The sequence below is a fragment of the Diceros bicornis genome, chromosome 25 (assembly GCF_020826845.1).
Source record: "Diceros bicornis minor isolate mBicDic1 chromosome 25, mDicBic1.mat.cur, whole genome shotgun sequence".
NCBI lineage: Eukaryota > Metazoa > Chordata > Mammalia > Perissodactyla > Rhinocerotidae > Diceros > Diceros bicornis.
The window spans coordinates 5,537,131-5,556,477 of record NC_080764.1 but is presented as its reverse complement, the minus strand read 5'-3'; the positions used below and the strand labels follow the sequence as shown (position 1 = coordinate 5,556,477).

General features: G+C 53.2%; 1 protein-coding gene across 1 annotated transcript in view; it reads left to right on the top strand.

Moving 5' to 3' along the window:
* The window catches only part of ARHGAP8 (Rho GTPase activating protein 8), a 52,947-nt gene that overhangs the window by 16,722 nt on the left and 16,878 nt on the right, over window positions 1–19,347 (top strand). The window contains 3 exon segments of the mRNA XM_058568164.1: window positions 4,440–4,526; window positions 10,249–10,347; window positions 11,908–12,018. Of these exon segments, the coding sequence (XP_058424147.1) occupies window positions 4,440–4,526; window positions 10,249–10,347; window positions 11,908–12,018 (297 nt within the window).

Sequence of the window (19,347 nt, the reverse complement as noted above, 5' to 3'; positions counted from 1 at the left end):
GACGCAAACGAGTAGGTGAAGCTGTGTTACGGTAGAACGTTACTGACAGACACAGAAATGTGAATTTCATGTCATTTCCACATGTCATCAACTGTTATTCTTTTAACTTTTTTCAGTCATTTATGATTGAAAAATGTAAAGCCATTCTCAGCTTCTGGTTAAACAAAGCCAGTCACAGGCCTGGTTTGGTCCCCTACCCTAGTTTGCCGGCCCTGGTCTAGTGAACTGTTGACCACACAGCTGTCCCCCAAGTGCCCTTCCCACTGCACAGCGCCGCACTTGACAGCCTGCCGGGGGGCCTGCTGTGTCCCGAGGGGGTAAGTGGGCAGTGTGTTTCACAGATGGAGACACTCAGGCCCCAGAGAACAGGGGTCTGACCCTCGTCCCCCGCTGGTACGTGGAGGGGTGGGGGCCCCTCCCCAGGCCCCGTCTCCCTCTCCCACCCCGTGCTCCGCTCCGCTCCGCACCACGCGGGAACCACTTGGGAAGGGCTCAGAGCGGTGGATTTTTTCCTGAGATGTCGTGCATAGCAGTCGACTCTGCAGTCTGTTTGTGCACTGTCGGCTTCCTGGTTTCCTCCAGGTTTTCCTTCTGCCAAGCCCTTTCAGACCTATGATGGAATCTTCCTAAGGGACGTAGGGGTCAGAGGGACTGCAGGTGGCCCCTGCATTTTCCTGGACGCCCTTCCTCCCGGCTGCCTTTTGGGTCCAGCCGTCATTGTCTGTAGACCCTTGGGAGAAGTTTCCTGGTCTCCTGTCCCATGTCATAGGGGAATGCACTGTGCAGTCATTATCTGGCGTCTCCAGGAGCGTCGGGTATGACCAGGCCCCACCTCCAGCCCTCCCTCGTGCAGCGTTCATGGCTTGTCTCAGGAGAATCAACGGCCCCTTCCCTGCAGCCTCATTGTCCCGGAGCAGACAGTCCACCTGCAAAGCCGCGTGTTTATGAGTGGGTCTGTTTCCTGCACCCGGCCGCACCCCCTGACCCATCTCTGCATGGGAAGGACTCTCAATAAATGTTGGATGGATGGATGGAGGAGTGAGGTGGGGCCAGCAGTAAGTACCCACCTTCCACCAGGGCAATCAGAGAGGCTGCATGGAGGAGGCAGCCTTTGAGTGGCCCCTGGAGTGATGGGCAGGGTGTTGCTAGGTGGCAGACACAAGAAAGAGCAAGATGGGCTGAGGGCTCACGTGGGGAACCGTGGAGGGAGGCAGCAAGGGGGTGGGGGCGTGCTAAGGATACTGGGCTTCGTTTAGGAGGCAGTGGGGAGCCATGGGAGGTGTTAGGGGAGAAGTGAATGACATGTTCAAAGTGGCCCTTTCAGGACAGGTGGCCTCTGCACTTTCCCTTGTGACAAAGAGGCACCCCGGATTCCTTGAGCTGAGCAAGACACTCACCCCACTTCTCAGTTGCCAGAAATCAGCCCGAAGAAACAAATGCACTTGGGAGAAGCAGCCTGGGCAATGTCCCTTTCCTTTCGGGAGGGGCTGGGGGAGCTGCCGGGGTCTCACTCTACAAGCGGGAGAAAGCAACAGAAGTCCTTAATGTTTAGGTAAGGCGTGCCAGTTGCAGTGTTTAGAATCTGGCTGGGGAGTTGGAATCGGTGTCACCGGCATAGACGGTGGACAGAGACAAAGCTACAGGCCACCTCAGCGGGTGGAGTGCGGGGTCTGCCCTGTCCAGCGGGGCAGGCCAGCAGCGTGCTCACTGAAGCCGTGGGAGGAGAGACTTGAAGCGGAGACTCCTGGTCAGCGACCGATTAACCTGGGCCAGAGGGAGCGAGGCAGCGACGGGAGGGTGGTCCTGGTCATTTGTGATCTTCGGATTGTCAAAGGGAGGGAGGGTGGACTCATTCTGTGTGACTTCTCCACTGCCCACAGAGGTGGGCGGGGCACAGGGTGGGGTCACAGACCTTGGCTCGATGGAAGTGAGGCCTCAAAACCATCCAACGACGGAGTGTCTGCTAGGGTAGTGAGTTCCCCATCGCTGGAGGTATGCAAGTGGCGCTCCAGATCCGATTAGCTGAGATGTAGACAGCAAGGGTTTTCCCTCTGCCATGGCTGCAACCAGCGGGTTTCCTGCATTCTTTCCTGTTCTCTCTGCTGTTGGCTTGTCATCCTCCAGACTGTTCCACCAGGTCGCTCCTTTGAAGAGAGAAGCAGTCCACACACGAGCGTTTGTGACCCCCTTCCAGGAGTGCTCGCCCCTGCCAAGGAGCTCCTGCCATGGGTGGCACCTGGTGGAAGCCACCTCCCTGTAAGGAGGGACTTCGTGGCCGCTGTGCTCTGGGACCCCGGGTCACCGGAACGCCACTGCAGCTCCCCCTCCCTGCCTCGAGAGCCTTCCTTTGTAATTAGTTAGTGTTTCTTTGGGCCATACTTTGAGACCCTCCTGTACGTATCCTGCTCCTCATCAGGGTTATGTACTAGCTTCTGCCTCTGTTGCTGTTTCTTGGCTTAATTATCACGACAAGGCTGCCAAACGGTGCCTTGAGTTATTAGTTGGCATTTTACCGTAAGCATGAGCTGTCTCTTCTGGTTTATTTATATCAATATGGACCTGCGATTTCCTATTTTATTCTCTGGGTTATGATCCGCGACTATATTTATTTTACTGCTCAGATTGTTCAGGTTTGGACGGTGGCCCCTCTGTCCCTGGGAGGTGTCCCCGTCACTCCTTGAGCACTCCTTCACTTTCTAGCACGAGATGCTCCAGGCTCATCTTGTATCGTTCTCGCCCAGCCCAGGAATCTGCTGTTTCTCTAGGGGCCCTCGGTGCCCCGAGTGGAGGATGCTGTCTAGGGACCAGGGTCTGGAGATGGTGCGCTTGGTGCTTTGGGGGCGTGGCGGCTCCCAGGCCGTGTCGGTGGACAGCCAGGGTGTGTGTGTACATGTGTATCTGTGTGTGTGTGTACACACACACCAACATCAGTCTTTACGTTCACGCTTACCTATTCGCATCTGGAACCGTGTGCTCACAAGGTACCTGCAGTGGTTCCAGCCCCCTCGCCCGGGGTCATTCCGGTTTTCTCCCTTTCTGCATTTCTTACCCTCTTCTGGTGCGGGGAGGGACTCGCCCTCGCTAGAGCTGCTCCCGGGTCGACCGCCCACCATCTGACCCATCTCCGCGGCCGCCTCTCTCTCTCACTCAGACTCTTACCGGCTCGGGCCGCCCCGCCCCGCACAGCCCCTTCCCGTCCCCACTCGGACTGAGCTCGTGCAGGCCACCGTCACCGCCCCCTGCGAGGAAGCCCTGCCCACCCGCGTGGCTGCGAAGGTTGGGTCTCCTCACCGCGGGGACGCCCTCACCCCCTCTGGCTCCCGCACCCCGGCCACCACTGTCCTCGCCCCGTGTGGCCTCAGACGCCTCTTGCTGGGCCTTGGTCACCCCCGTCCTCTCACCCCACCCCGGTTCTGGCCTGGCGGCACCCAGGCTCATTTTAACACCCCGCTCTCCGTGGTGTGAATCCTGCCACCACAACCGGTTTCAAGCTGCCAACGTGATGGCCTGGACCCAGGGCTGGGAGGAACGGCGGTGGTGACCTTATGTGGCCTTCCACATCCTGTCCGGACACAGCAGACCAAATGACCTCAGGGCCCAGGGAATAGTGAATGCAATAAAACAGTTAGGGAGTGGAGTTTTGAATATTTATGACCTTTATGTTTAATATGATTTACTTAATTTTAAGTTGATATTATTTAATAATGGCTGTTTTAACTAGCTCCCAAATTCCTGAAATTCTCAGGGTTGGCTCCTGCAAGTGGCTAAGAGCTGGCTCTGGTGTAGCCCTGGTGACCCTGCACCGGGTCGTGTGGACGCCCCTCCTCGCCCCTCGGACCCCAACTCCTGCCAGACCCCACTGCCACCCTGCCCACTCTCTCAGGCCCCCACATGACCGCAGCCGCCCTCCCTGCCCGGGTGGGTGCCAGCCTGTGTGGCTCAGCCTGGGGCCTTTGGACGGAATTATTCAGGAAGGAGGGAGTGAAGCCAGCTACGAAGGGCCTCATTTCTTAGGCGGGTGCCCAGGACTCTGTTGTGAGTGTGCAGCGGCTCACCCGGTGGCCTGAGGTTGGGAGCCGCACAGTGAGCTCTCTTCTCGCCCCGCATCGCGCCCAGCAGAGGAGAGAGGACAGGGCCGTGCGGTTGTAGTTTTGAGAGCTGTTGGCATATTGCCCTCCACTGTGTGCCCCGCCCCAGTGTACCGGTAAGCAGGGTCTCTAATCTGCAAACTGTAAAGTGCTGTGTGCACACCTGGCAGCAGCAGTGGGTGAGGGGTCTTGGTTTTCCCCGAGTTGGAACCCTTTCTGTGTTTGGTTCAGCATCCCTAACTCGGCTCTGTCGAGAAGCAGAAGGTTCTGAGACTCGGGGTGGAGGGTTGTTTGGCTCGGGGTGTGTCTGCGTGTCTCGTGCTCTGACATCCTCTGGCCTTCCCTCCTCAGGTACAAAAAGAACTTGAAGGCCCTCTACGTTGTGCACCCCACCAACTTCATCAAAGTCCTGTGGAACATCTTCAAACCCCTCATCAGGTACGCCACGCTCTCCGCGAGCATCTCGCTGGGGTGGGACAGCCTCCCCTATCCCGGCACCGCCAGTCTGGTCTCTGGGGCGTCTCTGTGTCTGGGTACCCTGCTCATCCTGTGGGCTATGGCAGGTCACAGGGCTGGCCCAGGTCGGGTGCCACGACCACTGCTGGTCGTGAACAGGAGCGCCAGCTCGTGACGCTGGTGCAGTTTGCACCTGGTATTTTATTTTATTTTATTTATTTATTTATTTATTTTTGTGAGGAAGATCAGCCCTGAGCTAAATCTGATGCCAGTCCTCCTCTTTTTTTTTTTTTTCCTGAGGAAGATTAGCCCCGGGCTAACATCCGTGCCCATCTTCCTCTACTTTATATGGGATGCCGCCACAGCGCGCCCGGGATCCGAACCGGCAAACCCCGGGCCGCTGCAGCGGAGCGCGCGCACTTAACCACTTGTGCCACTGGGCCAGCCCCTGCACCTGGTGTTTTAAATGCCCCCTCTGCCTGAGCACCCACATTATGCATCTGCGTCAGGGTCCCCAAAACCACCCTCAGGTTCAGGGATTCACTACAAGGCCTCACAGGAGTCAGAAAAGCTGTTACACCCGCGGTTATGGTCTTTCCAGAGAAAGGATCCAGATAGAATCAGCAATGGTCAAAGGCACATAGGTGGAGTTCAGGGAGCGCAGGCCTAAGCTTCCAGCTGTCTCTCCAGAGGATTCGTGCCGACAGTGCTCAGTTCTCCCAGCAATGATGTGGGACACAGCAGAGGGTATTGCTCACCACGGAAGCTCACCTGAGTCTGAGTGTCCAGGGATTTTGTTGGGGATCAGTCGCTTAGAGAGCCACAAGGCTGACCTCTGTTACTCAGTCTCCAGCCCCTCTCAAGGTCAAACAGTGTGGCCCAAGGTCCCCACCATCAATCACATTGTTGGCAGAAACTGTGTGGTGTGACCCCAGGCCCCAGGTACAGAGGCACTCTGGTCAGGCAGGTCATCCCAAGGGTGTAGGGGATGTTTCCCAGGAGCTTGTCAGGGGCCCGCATTTCTTTGGAATGTGTGGGGTTTGGACGCCCCAAGCCTGCTGAGTGAATGCAATACCACGCAGCATCCCCATAAAAGTCCTGAAGGGACGAAGCTACAGCCTGGAAAAGGGGCATCTTCCACGTGCCTCCTCTTGTGAGGGGAGTGCTGACTCTTCCCATGGGATGATTCTGTCTCAGTGTTGGGAAGCGAGAGTCAAGGCGGTGGTGAGGTCACAGGGGCTCCCCCAGGGCCACATGGGCGTCTTCTCTTTGCCTCCATTTTGGCCACATGCATCAGACACAGACTGTGCGCAGTGCCGCCTGGTGGGGGCGGGGGTGAAACAGTGAAGAGACCCATAGACGCAGTTATTGCTCGGCGGCTCTGGCCCCATGCCGGCCAGGAGGAGGGGCTCTCGGTCCAGGAGGGCCCAGGTGTGCACGAGGGAAGTTAGGGTACTCAGGTGGGATGGTTGTATCCGAGAGGGGGAGCCCAGAGGGAGGGCTTCCCCGGGAGGAACGTTTGAGCGCCTGAGCACCAGGAGGGTGCATTCGAAGGCTGAGGGGGCAGGTGTATCCCCCGAGGGACCGTCGTCCTTCCCTGGACACTCTGTGAGCGAATCTTGCGGCCTTTGCTGCCTCCTCCTCCTCCTGCCCATTCTCACCTCCTCCCACCTGTTGAGACTCACCCACGGGGGCTCTGGGGCCTGCAGCCGACACGCGTCACTTCAACCCCCACAGCCATCGCAGGAGGTGGGTGTGACACTCCCAGGTTATAAGTGGGGCACCTGGGCAGAGAAAAGCCGAGAGCTTTGCCCAGAGTCACAGCCCTGGCTGAGCTGAGGTGGGAGCCAGGGCCGTGGAGCCAGACCCCAGCTCCTTCCCGCTTCTCTGTCTGGTCCCCAGAGCTGGCGCCTGCTCCGGGAAGCGTCCCCAGCCCCCCAGAGAGTGTGGAGAGCTCTGGGTTCTCACACCTGCCTGTCTCCCCATGAGCAGCTGCTTCCCCGAGGGCTGAGCTGCCACATCTCACTCTTGTCCCTGTGTCTGTCACCACATCCAGCTCTCGGGGCAAGCATTGGTCCTTGGAGCCTGGAGACCCTTCTTCACTGGTGTGGTCGGCTGAATAAGGGCCCCAACGATGTCCACGCCCTCATCCCCAGAGCTGTGAATACGCCACTTTTCATGGCAAACAGACTTGGTTTGCCATGAAACCAAGGTTTGGACCTTGAGATAACAGATGCTCCTGAGTATCTGCCTGGGCGCAGTGTCGTCACAAGAGTCCTTAAAAGAGGAGGACTTTTCCTGGCTGTGGTCACAGGAGGAGATGGGACAAGGGAAGCAAGGTCAGAGAGATGCAGTGTCGCTGACCTCGAAGGTGGAGGATGGGGCCATGCGCCAAGGAGTGCAGGCAGCGTCTAGAGGCTGGAGAAGGCCAGGGGACAGCTTCTCCTCTAGAGCTTCCAGAAGGAATGCAGCCCCGCTGGCCCTTGATTTTAGCCCACCGAGACCTGTGCTGGACTCCGACCCGCAACCCTGTGGGGTCAGTCTGTGTTGTTTAAGCTGTTAGGTTGGTGATCGCTTGTTACAGGAGCTGCAGGAGACTCACGCAGTGGCCTCTCGGCTGGTCACCCTCCACATCACTCGTCCTCTGGCCCCTCTCGAAGTCCCTAATCCTCCCTCCACTAAGCGTGGACACAGGTACATGCACTCACATGTGCACACACGCTCGTGCACACACACCCCATCTGTGATTCCCAGGTTGCTATCTGAGGCCTAAACCTGCCTTCTGAGCCTCCTCTACTCTGGGCCAACTCTGGGACTGAGAAGGAACTTCCAGGGTCTCGCCGTGGGAGGTGACTCCAGGAGGAACCCCGTGCCCCCCCTTTCAACATAGAGTCCTGCCCGCTGCGGATGCGAGCAGGCGTGTTTCCATGTGGGGTTGGCTGAGCAGAGTCACCACTTTGAGGACAGACTCCTTCTGGGGTGCTCTGAGACGCCCTTCCTGTTGGTAAATCCTGCTGAGACCCTCCAACCAGAGTGAGAGTCATGGAAGGTTTGAGTCTGATCTCCTGGAACTGGACGCCTTTGAAGAGGTGGTGACAGCCCGGGACTGAGAGCTGCTCCATCGGGGGGGTTTGAGCCTTTCTCTCCCACCACCTGTTGCCAACAGTTGTTCCAGAAATTCTGACCGCATGGCCCAAGAGCAGGGTCAGATGTGATTCTCGGGGCTGCAGGCTCCACAGCCTGGAGAATTCCTGGAACAGCAGACTTGTCGGCTCCCGTTTATACGGGGAGAGACTGCGGCCAAAGAGAATTCCCACCGGTTTTCCGTCCTGGTTGCATGCGCCGCAGACGCGCACCCGGGGGAGGCGGGATTCTGTTCCCCTGTTCTGTTGTGTTGAGCCAGGACCGGCACACTGGTGCCGTGTATGACATAGTGAGAAAGCCAGTCCCTGTCAACCCGCTGCCCGAGAAGACAGTCCAGATGTTCTTCTGCCGTCAGTCACCTTAGCAAGGCTCTGAGTTCTAGAAAACTCTAAAGTTCTTGGGGGAAAAAAGTCACCTGTGCTTGCCCTGTTGCAGCGTGGCAGCCTGGCTGATGAGGTGGTTATGGAGCCAGACGGCCTGGGAGTGACTCTGCGCTTCCCCTGACCATCCATTACCCTGGGCAAGAGATGCAGCCGCTCTCTGCCTCAGTTTCCCCATGTGGCTGATGGTGCTACTAAGTCATTCTCTTGTTATAACAGTTCACTGACTTGTTACATGTGGAGTGTTTGGAACAGGGCCTGCCTGGCACTAGCAAGCGCTCACTGTTAACTGCTAATGTTGTTTTAAAAAAAATTTATTTTCCTTTTGTGATTAATTTAATTGCAATATCTCATGCACCTTATGTGCCAGGCATCCCAAAACAATCCTGTGAAGTCAGCTGTATTTTTTCCCTATTCCACAGGAGAGGAGGTTGATGCTCAGAGAGGTTCAGGAGCTTGCCTGAGGTCACACAGCGAGTAAGGACTGGGGCTAGGATTCCAGCTCAAGCCTGTGCGGTTCTGCCGCTTATCCTGCCTCAGACATGGACATAAGCAGGTGCCAGGAGAGGCCCGCCGCCTGTCGGCTGCCACGTGGCCGCCCGCATGAGCCTTGGAGTCCTCGTTTGACCGTGGGGGAAGAGGACAGGCACAGCGGCTCCAATGCCCACGCACAGGGGGGTCCCGGCCCAGCCCACCCCTGACTCAGACCCTCTGGAGGCAGGGCCTGGAGGTTCCACTGCCCACCGCATTGGGTTCCCCTGGACGAGCTGCCCCGAGGCCCTTTCTGGGCTGTGAGAGGCAGGAAGCAGGGCCCTGCCGGCACCTGCAGAGCCTGGCGTCCAGCAAATGCCTGGCCGGCTGGAGGGGGGCGGGCAGAAATGCAGAGAGAGGGTTGAGGGGGGCTCCTGCCTGGGCAGGGGTTGGCACGAGGGGCCTCCCTGCAGCTCTGACGCCCCTGTCCCCGCAGACGGTTCACGCAGAACGGCGAGGCCCCTGTGCCCCTCAGTGCAGGGGGCTGGGGGTCTGGACACGGGGTCTGGTCCCCCCTCATCCACTAGGGGGAGCCAGTGCATGCGGCTTGGCCTCCCGCGGCTCTGGGCTCAAGCCCGCCTTGTGATGAACAGCTGGGCTTCAGTTATATGAGGCGCGGAGCGTGGGGATCTGGGCAGCTTAGAGCCTGCGGTTACAACACGGTGTCGTGCACTGGAGAATTTGTTAAGGGGTGCCTCTCATGTTAGGTGTTCTCACTGCACACACAAAAGCAAAGGACACAGAGACCCTTGGAGGATGGCTGTGCTGTTCCCGAGTGTGGTGAGGGTATCACGGTGCTCGCGTGCATCCGAACTCATCAGACTGTGTGCACGAGACTCGCCCGGTTTTGTGTATCAATTACACCTCAGTAAACCTGTAACCCACAGGGCAGCAGGCAGTGCCCATTCACTGGGAGCAGGCGCAGGGCGGAGCGTCTACTTCTCATGCATTTGATCCTCGTGTTCTGATGCAGTTGGGGAAACTGAGGCTCATTACAAGTAATAGTCACGGGTGGTGATGTCTCCCAGGTCTCGGACGGTGGACTAGTTTAGTCCTGCTCAGTAGAGAGAACCCCTGTTTTCAAGGCGGGCCTGAGGCCCTGGAAAGTGGGTGAATTGATCGGCCAGCGCTTGGCTCTACTGTGCTCGCCCCGTCGTGGTCCCCAGAGTGACACTGTCCTGGAGAGAGACCTGAGTGTCTCGCTGGGTCCCTAAGGTCACGAGGAATCAGATGCGGTCACGGGACCCTCGAAGAGAGAGGGGACGGCAGAATGGAAAGCTGCTGCCGCCCCCAGAAGCCGCGGGCCCTCTGAGCCCCCCTCCTGCACCCTGAGGAGGGGGCTCCCCGATCCCACGCTCCTCCTATATCTATGCAAATTCACGGCGGATTCAAACTGGAGGCAGATATTTATTTCTATGCAGATGAGACTCTCGAGAGCGCTCAGCGCATCCACATCTTATGAAAGCGGAACATCTGCGGACGTGCGCTGCTTCTATTATCTTCTGTTTTTAAGTTATGTCAGCATTTACTTTTCTTAATATGAAAAATGCCAGCATTGTTCCTCCAGTGCGCCTGCGGCCAGCCCCTCCCCCGGGCCCCTGGCCCCTCTGTTGCCACCTAATCATTTTTCTTTTCTTCTGCTTTTTCAGTCACAAGTTTGGGAAAAAAATCACCTATTTCAACTATTTGAGTGAGCTCCGTGAACACCTCAAATACGACCAGCTGGTCGTCCCCCCGGAAGTTCTGCGGTGAGTGAGAGCCTGTCCCGAGGGGCGTGTACTACACCTTCGCCTTGCCGTGGGTCCCGGTCCAGTCCCGTTAACGGGGAAGGCTTAATCTCCAGCCGTGGGCCCGGCCAGATCGGGCTCAGAAATCTGTGACATCAACAAAAACGCAGTAAAAGATGCTCACTGCTGACTCAGAGGGACGGAGCTGGGGAAGGTTGTGTGCACAGATGAGATGATTTTCTGGCCCACCATCTTGAAACTGATTTAAAAAAATAAGCCATGATGGTAACCGCCGTTCTCTGCCTTGGTGTTTACCGTTTTTGCTCTTGAGCAGAGAATTAGAGGCATTTCTGTGTGTGGATAACACCGTGCACGGAATGAAATGGTCTCAGGCACGTCAGAGGTGCCCTGGAAGACACCCCAGCTGGTGGCTTTTGCTGAAAGCCTGTTTAGTGTGTCTGCTGCTTTATCTTATATGGCAGTGGGGTCTGCAGTCCAGCAGTCTCTCCTGTAGGGTCAGGTGAGCAGAGGGAGCCCGGGAAGGCTTGTGGTCGAGCCTGGCCCCACAGCCAGCACGTGGACAGGGCCCGATGCAGCCCGGTGCCTGCCCTCCTGCCTGGTCGCCCTCTGCCCCTTGCGCCTCCCTCCCTCGGAGGCTCTCTTGAAGGAGCAGGGCCCTCGCTGAGCTGCGTGCAGGTGAGGTCGGCAGCCTTGCAGGGAGAGTGGAGATAGTGAGCTCTCTCTGGGTACCAGGTCACATGCCAGGGGCTGGGATATAGAGCTGTGTGGGGGGTGTCCCTGCCCTCAGGATGCTCCCAGGGAGTGGGGCCACAAGTCAGTGAAGACAGCCTGGAGGAGGCGCTGGACTTAGCTGGGGAGGTGACTAGTGGAGAGGTGATATCAGGGAAGGCTTCCAGGAGGTGACTCCTGAAATAAGCTTCAGAGGAACAGCTGGCTGGATCGTGAGGCCGGGAAAGGGTGCTTCTAGGAGAGGGAAGCGCTTGTGCAGACACCTGTGGGTGAAATACTGGCCAGGGGTTGGCAGGAGAGACTGGACATTTGATGGGGGTCAAACTACCCTTCCTGTCTTTTTTTTTTTTTTTTTTTTTTTTTTTGTGAGGAGATCAGCCTTGAGCTAACATCTGCCAATCCTCCTCTTTCTTTGCTGAGGAAGACGGCCCTGGGCTAACATCTGTGCCCATCCTCCTCCACTTTTTTATATGGGACGCCGCCACAGCATGGCTTACCAAGCAGTGCGTCGGTGCGCGCCCGGGATCCGAACCAGCGAACCCCGGGCCGCCGCAGCGGAGCGCGCGCACTTAACCGCTTGCGCCACCGGGCCGGCCCCTACCCTTCCTGTCTTTTGTGTGAAGATCCCCAGCAATGGGGGGTTGCGAGTGTGTGTGTGTGCACGCGCATGTGTGTGAGATGGCGGCGTGGCATGTGGGCCCAGAAGGATGAGGCTGAGGTATGCTATAGATGGTCGTGCGGCGTCTGGCCCCCAGACATGTCCGGAAGCAGCCCCTCGGGGCCGGCATCCTCCCGCCGCGAGGTGAGAGCCGTGCGTCTGTGTGTCCGCAGGTACGACGAGGAGCTCCGGCACCTGCACAAGGGCCGGCCGCCCCCTGCCGCCAAGACGCCGCCGCCGCGGCCCCCTCTGCCCACCCAGCAGTTCGGCGTCAGTCTGCAATAGTAAGTGAGCCCGGGACGCGGCCTGCTCGGGGCGCGGGTGCTCCTGTTTCCTCCGTGGGGCTGGAGGACACTCCCGTGTCAGGGAGGTCTCCCCAGACCTGGGCCTTCGGCACCCACTTAGCCCTGCGGGAAACCTGAGGCGTGAGTGATGGGCACGCGGGCGGGAGTGCCCGCTCTGTGTGTGCCTGTGCGCCTGTGTGACAGTGGCAGAGGACCAGGGACTGGTCTCACCGTAGCTTTTGTCACCGCTGCTCACAGGCTGTTCTGGCTCCCGACCCCCAGGCCACGGCCGGGGCCCTTCCCACCACCTTTGAGGTGAAGCGCGGCCGCAGGCCCTGCTCTGGCCGATGACACAGGAGCAGCTGTGGGCGGTCACCTTGGGAGGGAGCCGTGGGGGCCAGTGTGCAGTGTGCCTCTCATGGTGGCATAAGCTGGGAGGAGATGGCGCCTCGCCAGCCTGCATCCCTGCGTGGCCACAGCGTGCCGCCCCCTGACACCCACGCCGGGAGCGGAGCACGAGTGAGAATAATCTTCTGTTGGGCTCAGCCGCTGAGATCTAGGGGCTGTTGTTACCACAGCGTATCCTGTCCTTCCTGGCTGCTCTTACCCCTGATTACCCCATGACCTCGAACTCACTCCCCCCTCAGCTTGTTTGCTTATTTCTGAAATGATTTAGGTGATGTGATCTTCAATCTTGAATGACTTCTTGTAAAGGATTCTGGGCCACCTGTTCTGGCCAACTTCATCTCTTTTGAGACTCGTCAACAGTGGCACCTCCAGGCAGCCTTACCTGATGCTCTTGACTGACTGCACACAGGGCCCTCCTCCATCGCAGCCCCACCCGAGCAGGCTGCCTTGGGGAGCCTTTCTGGCTGTTTCCGCCGCTTGGCGGTGAGCTCCTTGTCCATCCTGTATCCTCTGCTTCTGGCAGCAGGCCAGGCATTGAGGCACCTGGAATGATGGAAGATGAAGGAGATGTTTTATCCCACGACCATGTACAGGAAAACCAGGGCCTGGAGGGTGGCGGTGGGTCCTGGAGAGCCATTTGCTCAGTTCCACCCACTTAAGTTAGTCATTTCTTCTTTTTTTTTTTTTTTTGTGAGGCGATCAGCCCTGTGCTAACATCTGCCAATCCTCCTCTTTTTGCTGAGGAAGACTGGCCCTGGGCTAACATCCGTGCCCATCTTCCTCTACTTTATACCGGACATGGCCACAGCATGGCTTGACGAGCAGTGTGTTGGTGCGCGCCCGGGATCCAAATCGGCGAACCCCGGGCCGCCACAGCGGAGCGCGCGCACTTAACCGCTTGCGCCACCGGGCTGGCCCCAAGTTAGTCATTTCTTTTGGAAACTTGCACGCGATTTGTTTTCTTACATAAAAATCTGATGATCTTTAAGACCTGTGGTGGACCTTGAAACACTTCTCGAGAGATTGAAAATTGAGAAGGCCCTGGGCAGCATCCAGGCTACGGGGTTGGGGACACCTGCCTGCCACCTCGTACTTGTCACTTGCCCTTCCTGAAGCATCTGGGCATGGGGACTCCTCATCATCCTCTCTCCCAGACTCTGGGGTTCAGGGGTGGCAGACACGGCCATGGGGACCCCCTTCTTTCTTCTTGGCCTAGAGTGAAGGAGGGCAGGGTGTGGTAGGCAGAATAATGGCCCTAAGAACATCCGGGTCCTGATCCCCGGAACCTGTGAATATGTCACCTTGCATGGTGAAAGGGACTTTGCAGATGTGACTGGGTTAAGGATCTTGGGATGAGGGCTTATCCAGGGGGCCCAGTGTCATCACAAGGGTCCTCATGAGGGGGAGGCAGGAGGGTCAGAGTCAGAGGAGATGTGAGGTCAGAAGCAAGAAGCAGAGGTTGGAATGATGTGGGGCCACGAGCCAAGGGAGGCAGGCGGCCTCTAGAGGCTGGAAAAGACCAGGAATGAATGCATTCCCCCCTGGAGCCTCCGGGGGGAACACGGCCCTGCTGACCCATCGTAGACGCTGACCGCTCCAGAAGTGTCAGATGATAACTTGTGTGGTTCTGAACCACTGAGTTGATGAGAATTAGTTATACAGCCGTAGGGAACTCACACAGGGGCAGGGAGAGGCGGCTGGTTGTGTGGGTAAGTGGGGAGTGAGATGGGCCGAAACCTCCTTCCCAGAGCGGGCGAATCTCCTCCCCGTGAACTTGATGAGGGCTGGAGGGTGGGGCCTGGGAGACGGAGCCAAGGAGGGGGAGGCATGCAGGTAAGGAGGTGGGGGTGGGCACCTTAGGTGTGTCACAGAGGCTAAAGATGGACCATTGTTTTCTAGAACTTTCCGAGATGATAGACATGGTCTGCACTGTCTGTGTGTGGCTACTGAGCACTGGAAATGTGGCTAGTGCAGCTGAGGCACTGAGATTCTAACTTTATTTAAAGTGGCAGCTCTCGTCTGTTGGGTGTCCCCCACCCCCTCATCAGACATGCGCACAAGTGGAGTTCCCGCAGAGGCGTTTTGTGAGCACTTACTTAGCACAGTATGTGTTGAAATACAGTGCTCCCCCCAAATGTATCTGGAACAAAAGTTACCGAACATCACTTCCTTTTCCTTTTTTAAACATTGTAAAAATGTGCTGGTGTGGACCCCTGTGCCTGTGGGGGTGGCCTGGGAAGGCAGAGCGGGGAGGCACCTGCAGTGACCACGGGCCCCTCCGGGGGCGCTGGTGAGCACTCAGCTCTCAGAGGAGGGTCCCCTGAGGCCCCCCAGCAGGCTCCTGGATTTTCAAGCCATCAGGTGACCGTTTTCCCCAAGTTTCTGAGGCTCCTGGCCCGTCCTGTGGTTCTGCTGCGCTGATCTGCTCTTGGTGTGTTCTGACACACAGGGGTGCTCGGGTGGCCGTGGCCGAGGCCACTGGCATTTCCATTGTCGGTCCCTTAGCCAATGGTTCTAGCAGTGCCTTTCAGATTGCCTATTGTGCTGTTCAGAACCACTTCTGTCTCCTTATTGTCTAATAAAACTTTAAAAATGAAAACCAAAAACACTTCATGGATTTCTGAAGCCGTCTCCCTGAGTGCAGTTTGGGGGAAACTCTTAGTAATTTGTGTAGCCTTCTTGGCTCTGTGAAATTCACCAGGGCCCTTTGGCCTTGTGTTGTGAGCAGCTGCCTTTCAGAACGTGTTGACACAGTATTTGAACTCTGGGGCTGTCGGTTAGCAGATCGAAGACAGACATTAGAAATGTCCGTTATGAAGGCCGTGGTTCAGTCCCATGCCAGGCCGGTCATAACTGTGAAAGTCAGTTCATTGTGTCTTTAGGGAACCGTGAGCATCACTGGACAACCCTGGAAAACCCTTCTGTGAGTGCCTCCTGGAGAGCTGGTCCCTGCAGTGGCCTCTTTAAATTAACATTGTGTGCTGTTTCATTGCGAATGACTGTAATAAAATGGCAATAGACATGTTAAATAAAGCACCAAATGTGTAATTTGTTTGGCCTGTGAATGAATGAAAGTCATTAAAATTCCTAAGCAAATCCTGTTCACAAATGTTAATTTGCTGAGTTAAGTTCAAAAGCACGCGGCAGAAGCTATACCTTAGAACAAGATGATTAGGTTAATATATTAAGGGGAAGTCAGACATTCAGATCTTTGCTTGCTTGCCATCCCTGAAGAGGGAACATGGAAGCGTGCATGTGCCTTACGTACAGCCCTATCTGGGCAGCTGTGGGGAGTGGAGAGTCAGAGGTGCAGCCTCCTTAGGGTGAGGGGGGATGCGGGTCACATCCCAGCTCTGGCACTTTCCAGCTTTGGAAAGTCGAGCTAGTGACTTAACTTCTCATCCCAGTTTCTTTCCCTGTAACTGGAGTTGAAACCCTGCCCTCCATACCCTCCAGGGCCAGGGGGGCTTAACAGTAAGGTGCGCAGACAACATGAGCCAGTTCTTGCTGCCCAACCTCACTGCTCTTATCCCTCCTTCATAGTCCCCTCCTCCAGGAGGCCTTCCCTGATGACTCCACACAGACGGGGATCATTTGTTAAAAAGACTATTCTTTTCCCCCATTGAATTGCCTTGGCACCCTTGTCAAAAACTAATTGACCCTAAACATGAGGGTTTATTTCTAGACTCTCACTTCTATTCCATTCATGTATGTACCAGCGCCATACTATCTTTATTACTGTAGTTTTGTAGTAAGTTTTGAAATTGGGAAGTGTGAGTCTTCCAACTTTGTTCTTCTTTTCAAGATTGTTTTGGCTATTCTGGGTCCCTCGAATTTCAGTATTAATTTTAGAATCAGCTTGTCAATTTCTGAAAAAGGCAGCTAAGATTTCAATAGGGACTTTGCTGTCTCTGTACATCAGTTTGGGAAGTATTGCCATCTTCACACTATTAAGTCTTCCAATCCGTGAACAGGAGGTGTCTTTCCACTTATTTGGATCTTTTAAATTTCTTTTAATGATGTTTTGTACTTTTCAGTGTACCAGTTTTGCACTTGTTTTGTTAAATTTATTTTTAAAGTATTTTATTTTTTGTGATGCTGTTGTAAATGGAATTGTTTTTCTTAATTTCACTTGATTCTTCATTGTTAGTGTAGAGAAATAGAATTGATTTTTTTTTTTTTAAAGAAACAGCAGATGCAGGAGAAGCACTGAAAACTGAGCAGAAGTTACCCTTTTTTTTTTTTAAACAATTTATTTATTTCCCCCAAAGCCCCAGTAGATAGTTGTATGTCATAGTTGCACATCCTTCCAGTTGCTGTATGTGGGACACAGTCTCAGCATGGCCTGAAAAGTGGTGCATCAGCGCACACCCAGGATCCGAACCTGGGCCACCAGCAGTGGAACGCGCGCACTTAACCGCTAAGCCACAGGGCCGGCCCCAGAATTGATTTTTGTATACTGATCTCATATCCTGCAACCTAGCTGAACTCATTTATTAGTTCTAATAGATTTTTTGCGAAATATTTTAATATTTTCTGTGTCCAAGATCATGACATCTGCAAATAGAGGTAGTTTTACTTCTTCTTTTCAAAGACATGGATGTCTTTTATTTCCTTTTCTTGCCTAATTGCACTGGCTAAAACCTCTAGTGCAATGTTGCATAGAAGTGATGAGGGCAGACGTCCTTGTCTTGTTACTGATCTTACTGGGAAATCGTTCAGTCTTTCACCATTAAGTATATCAGCTGTGAGTTTTTCATAGATGTCCTTTATCAGATTGAGGAAAACCCTTCTATTCCCAGTTTGTGAGGTGTTTTTTTTTTTTTCCATGAAAGGGTGTTAGATTTTGTCAGATGCTTTTTTTTGCCTGTATTGAAATGACTACGTGGCTTTTTTTCCTTTATACTATTTATGTGGCATATTACATCGATTGGTTTTCATATGTTGCATGAAGCTTGTATTCGTGGGATAAATCACATGTGTTCACAGTATATTATCTTTTTTTATATGTTGCTGGATTTGTTTTGCTAATATTTTGTGGAGGATTTTGTGTCTATATAAGAAATATTGATCTGTGGTTGTGTTGTCTTGTGATGTCTTTGTCTGCTTTTGGTAATGCTAGCCTCGTAGAATTGGGAAGTGTGCCCTCCTCTTCTATTTTTTGGAAGAGTTTGTGCAGGATTAGAGTTTAATCCTTCTTTCAACATGTGGTAGAATTCACCAGGGAAGCCGTCTCATCTTGAGTTTTTCTTTGTGGGAAGGTTTGATTACTAATTCAGTCTTTTAACTTGTCATATTTATTTATATTTTACATTTCCTCTTGAGTCAGTTTTGGTAGTTTGTATGTTTCTAGGAGTTTGTCCATTTCATTCAGGTTGTCTAATTGGTCAGCATACAATTGTTTATAGTACCCCCTTATAATGCTTTATTTCTGTAACATCTCAGTAATGTCCCCTCTTCATTCCTGATTGTGGTAATTTAAATCTTTTTTTCTTGGTCAGTCCAGCTAAAGCCTTGTCAATTTTGTTGATCTTTTCAAGGAACCAACTTTTGGTTTTGTTGATTTTCTCCATTGTTTTTCTATTCTCAGTTTATTTCCACTCTAATCTTAATTATTTCCTTCCTTTTGCTTGTGTTGGGGTTAGTTTACTCTTCTGTTTCTAGTTTCTTAAGATGGGAGTTTTGGTTATTGATTTGAGATCTTCCTTCTTTTCGATTTAGGCATTTACAGCTATAAATTTCTCGCTAAGCCTTGCTTCAGATGCAGCCCATAAGTGCTTGTATGTTGTGTTTCCATTTTAATTAATCTTAAAGTATTTTTTAATTTCTCTTGTGATTTTTTTTTCTTTGACCCATTGGCTTTTACTGATCTGTTGTTAAATTTTCACATATTTGTTATTGATTTCTCATTTCACTTCATTGTGGTTGGAGAACTGACTTTATATGATTTAATTCCTTTTAAATTTATCGAGACCAGTATGATCTAACGTATGGCCTATCCTGGAGAGTGTTCCATGGGCACTTGAGAAGAATGTGTATTTTGTTGTTGTTGGGTGGAGTGTTCCGTATCTGCTGGTCTCATAGGTTTATAGTGTTGTTCAAGTCTTCTGTTTCTCTGTTGATCTTCTTCCTGGTTGTTCTACTCATTATTGAAAGTGGAGGATTGAAGTTTCCAACTATTATTGTTAAATTCTTTGTTTCTCCCTTCATTTCTATCAGTTTTTCCTTTATGTGTTTTGAGACTCTATTGTTAGGTGCATACATTTTTATAATTTCTGAGTTTTTTTGATTGATTGACCCTTTTCGCCATCATAAAATGTCCTTCTTTGTCACTAGTAACAATTTTTGTCCTAAAGTCTACTTTGTCTGATATTAGTATAGTCACTCCAGCTTTTTTTAGGTACTGTTGGCATGGTATATCTTTTTTCATCCTTGTACTTTCAACCCGTTGGTGTCTTTTCATCTCAAATATGTCTCTTGTAGGCAGCATACAACTGGATCATGTTTCTCCCCCATTCTGCCTTTTGATTGGAGTGTTTAATCAATTTACATTTAATGTATTGCTAATAAGATAGGATTTATGCTTGCCATTTCGTACTTGTTTTCTATATGTCGTCTCTTTTGTTCCTCTATTCCTCCGTTACTACCCTCTTTTGTGTTAAATAGATATTTTCTAGTGTGCCATTTTAATTCTTTTGTTTCTTTTTCAATTTTTTTTTTTTAGTATTTTCTTAGTAGTTGCCCTAGAGATTAGAATTAACATCTTAATTGTAACAATCTTGTTCTGATTAATAATAACTTTCTTTCCATAGTATTCAAAAATTTTGCTCTTTCCTTCTCCCCTCTTTTGTGCTGTGATTGTCACACAAATTACATCTTTATTTTATGCCCACTAACACATCTTTATAATTCTTGGTCTAT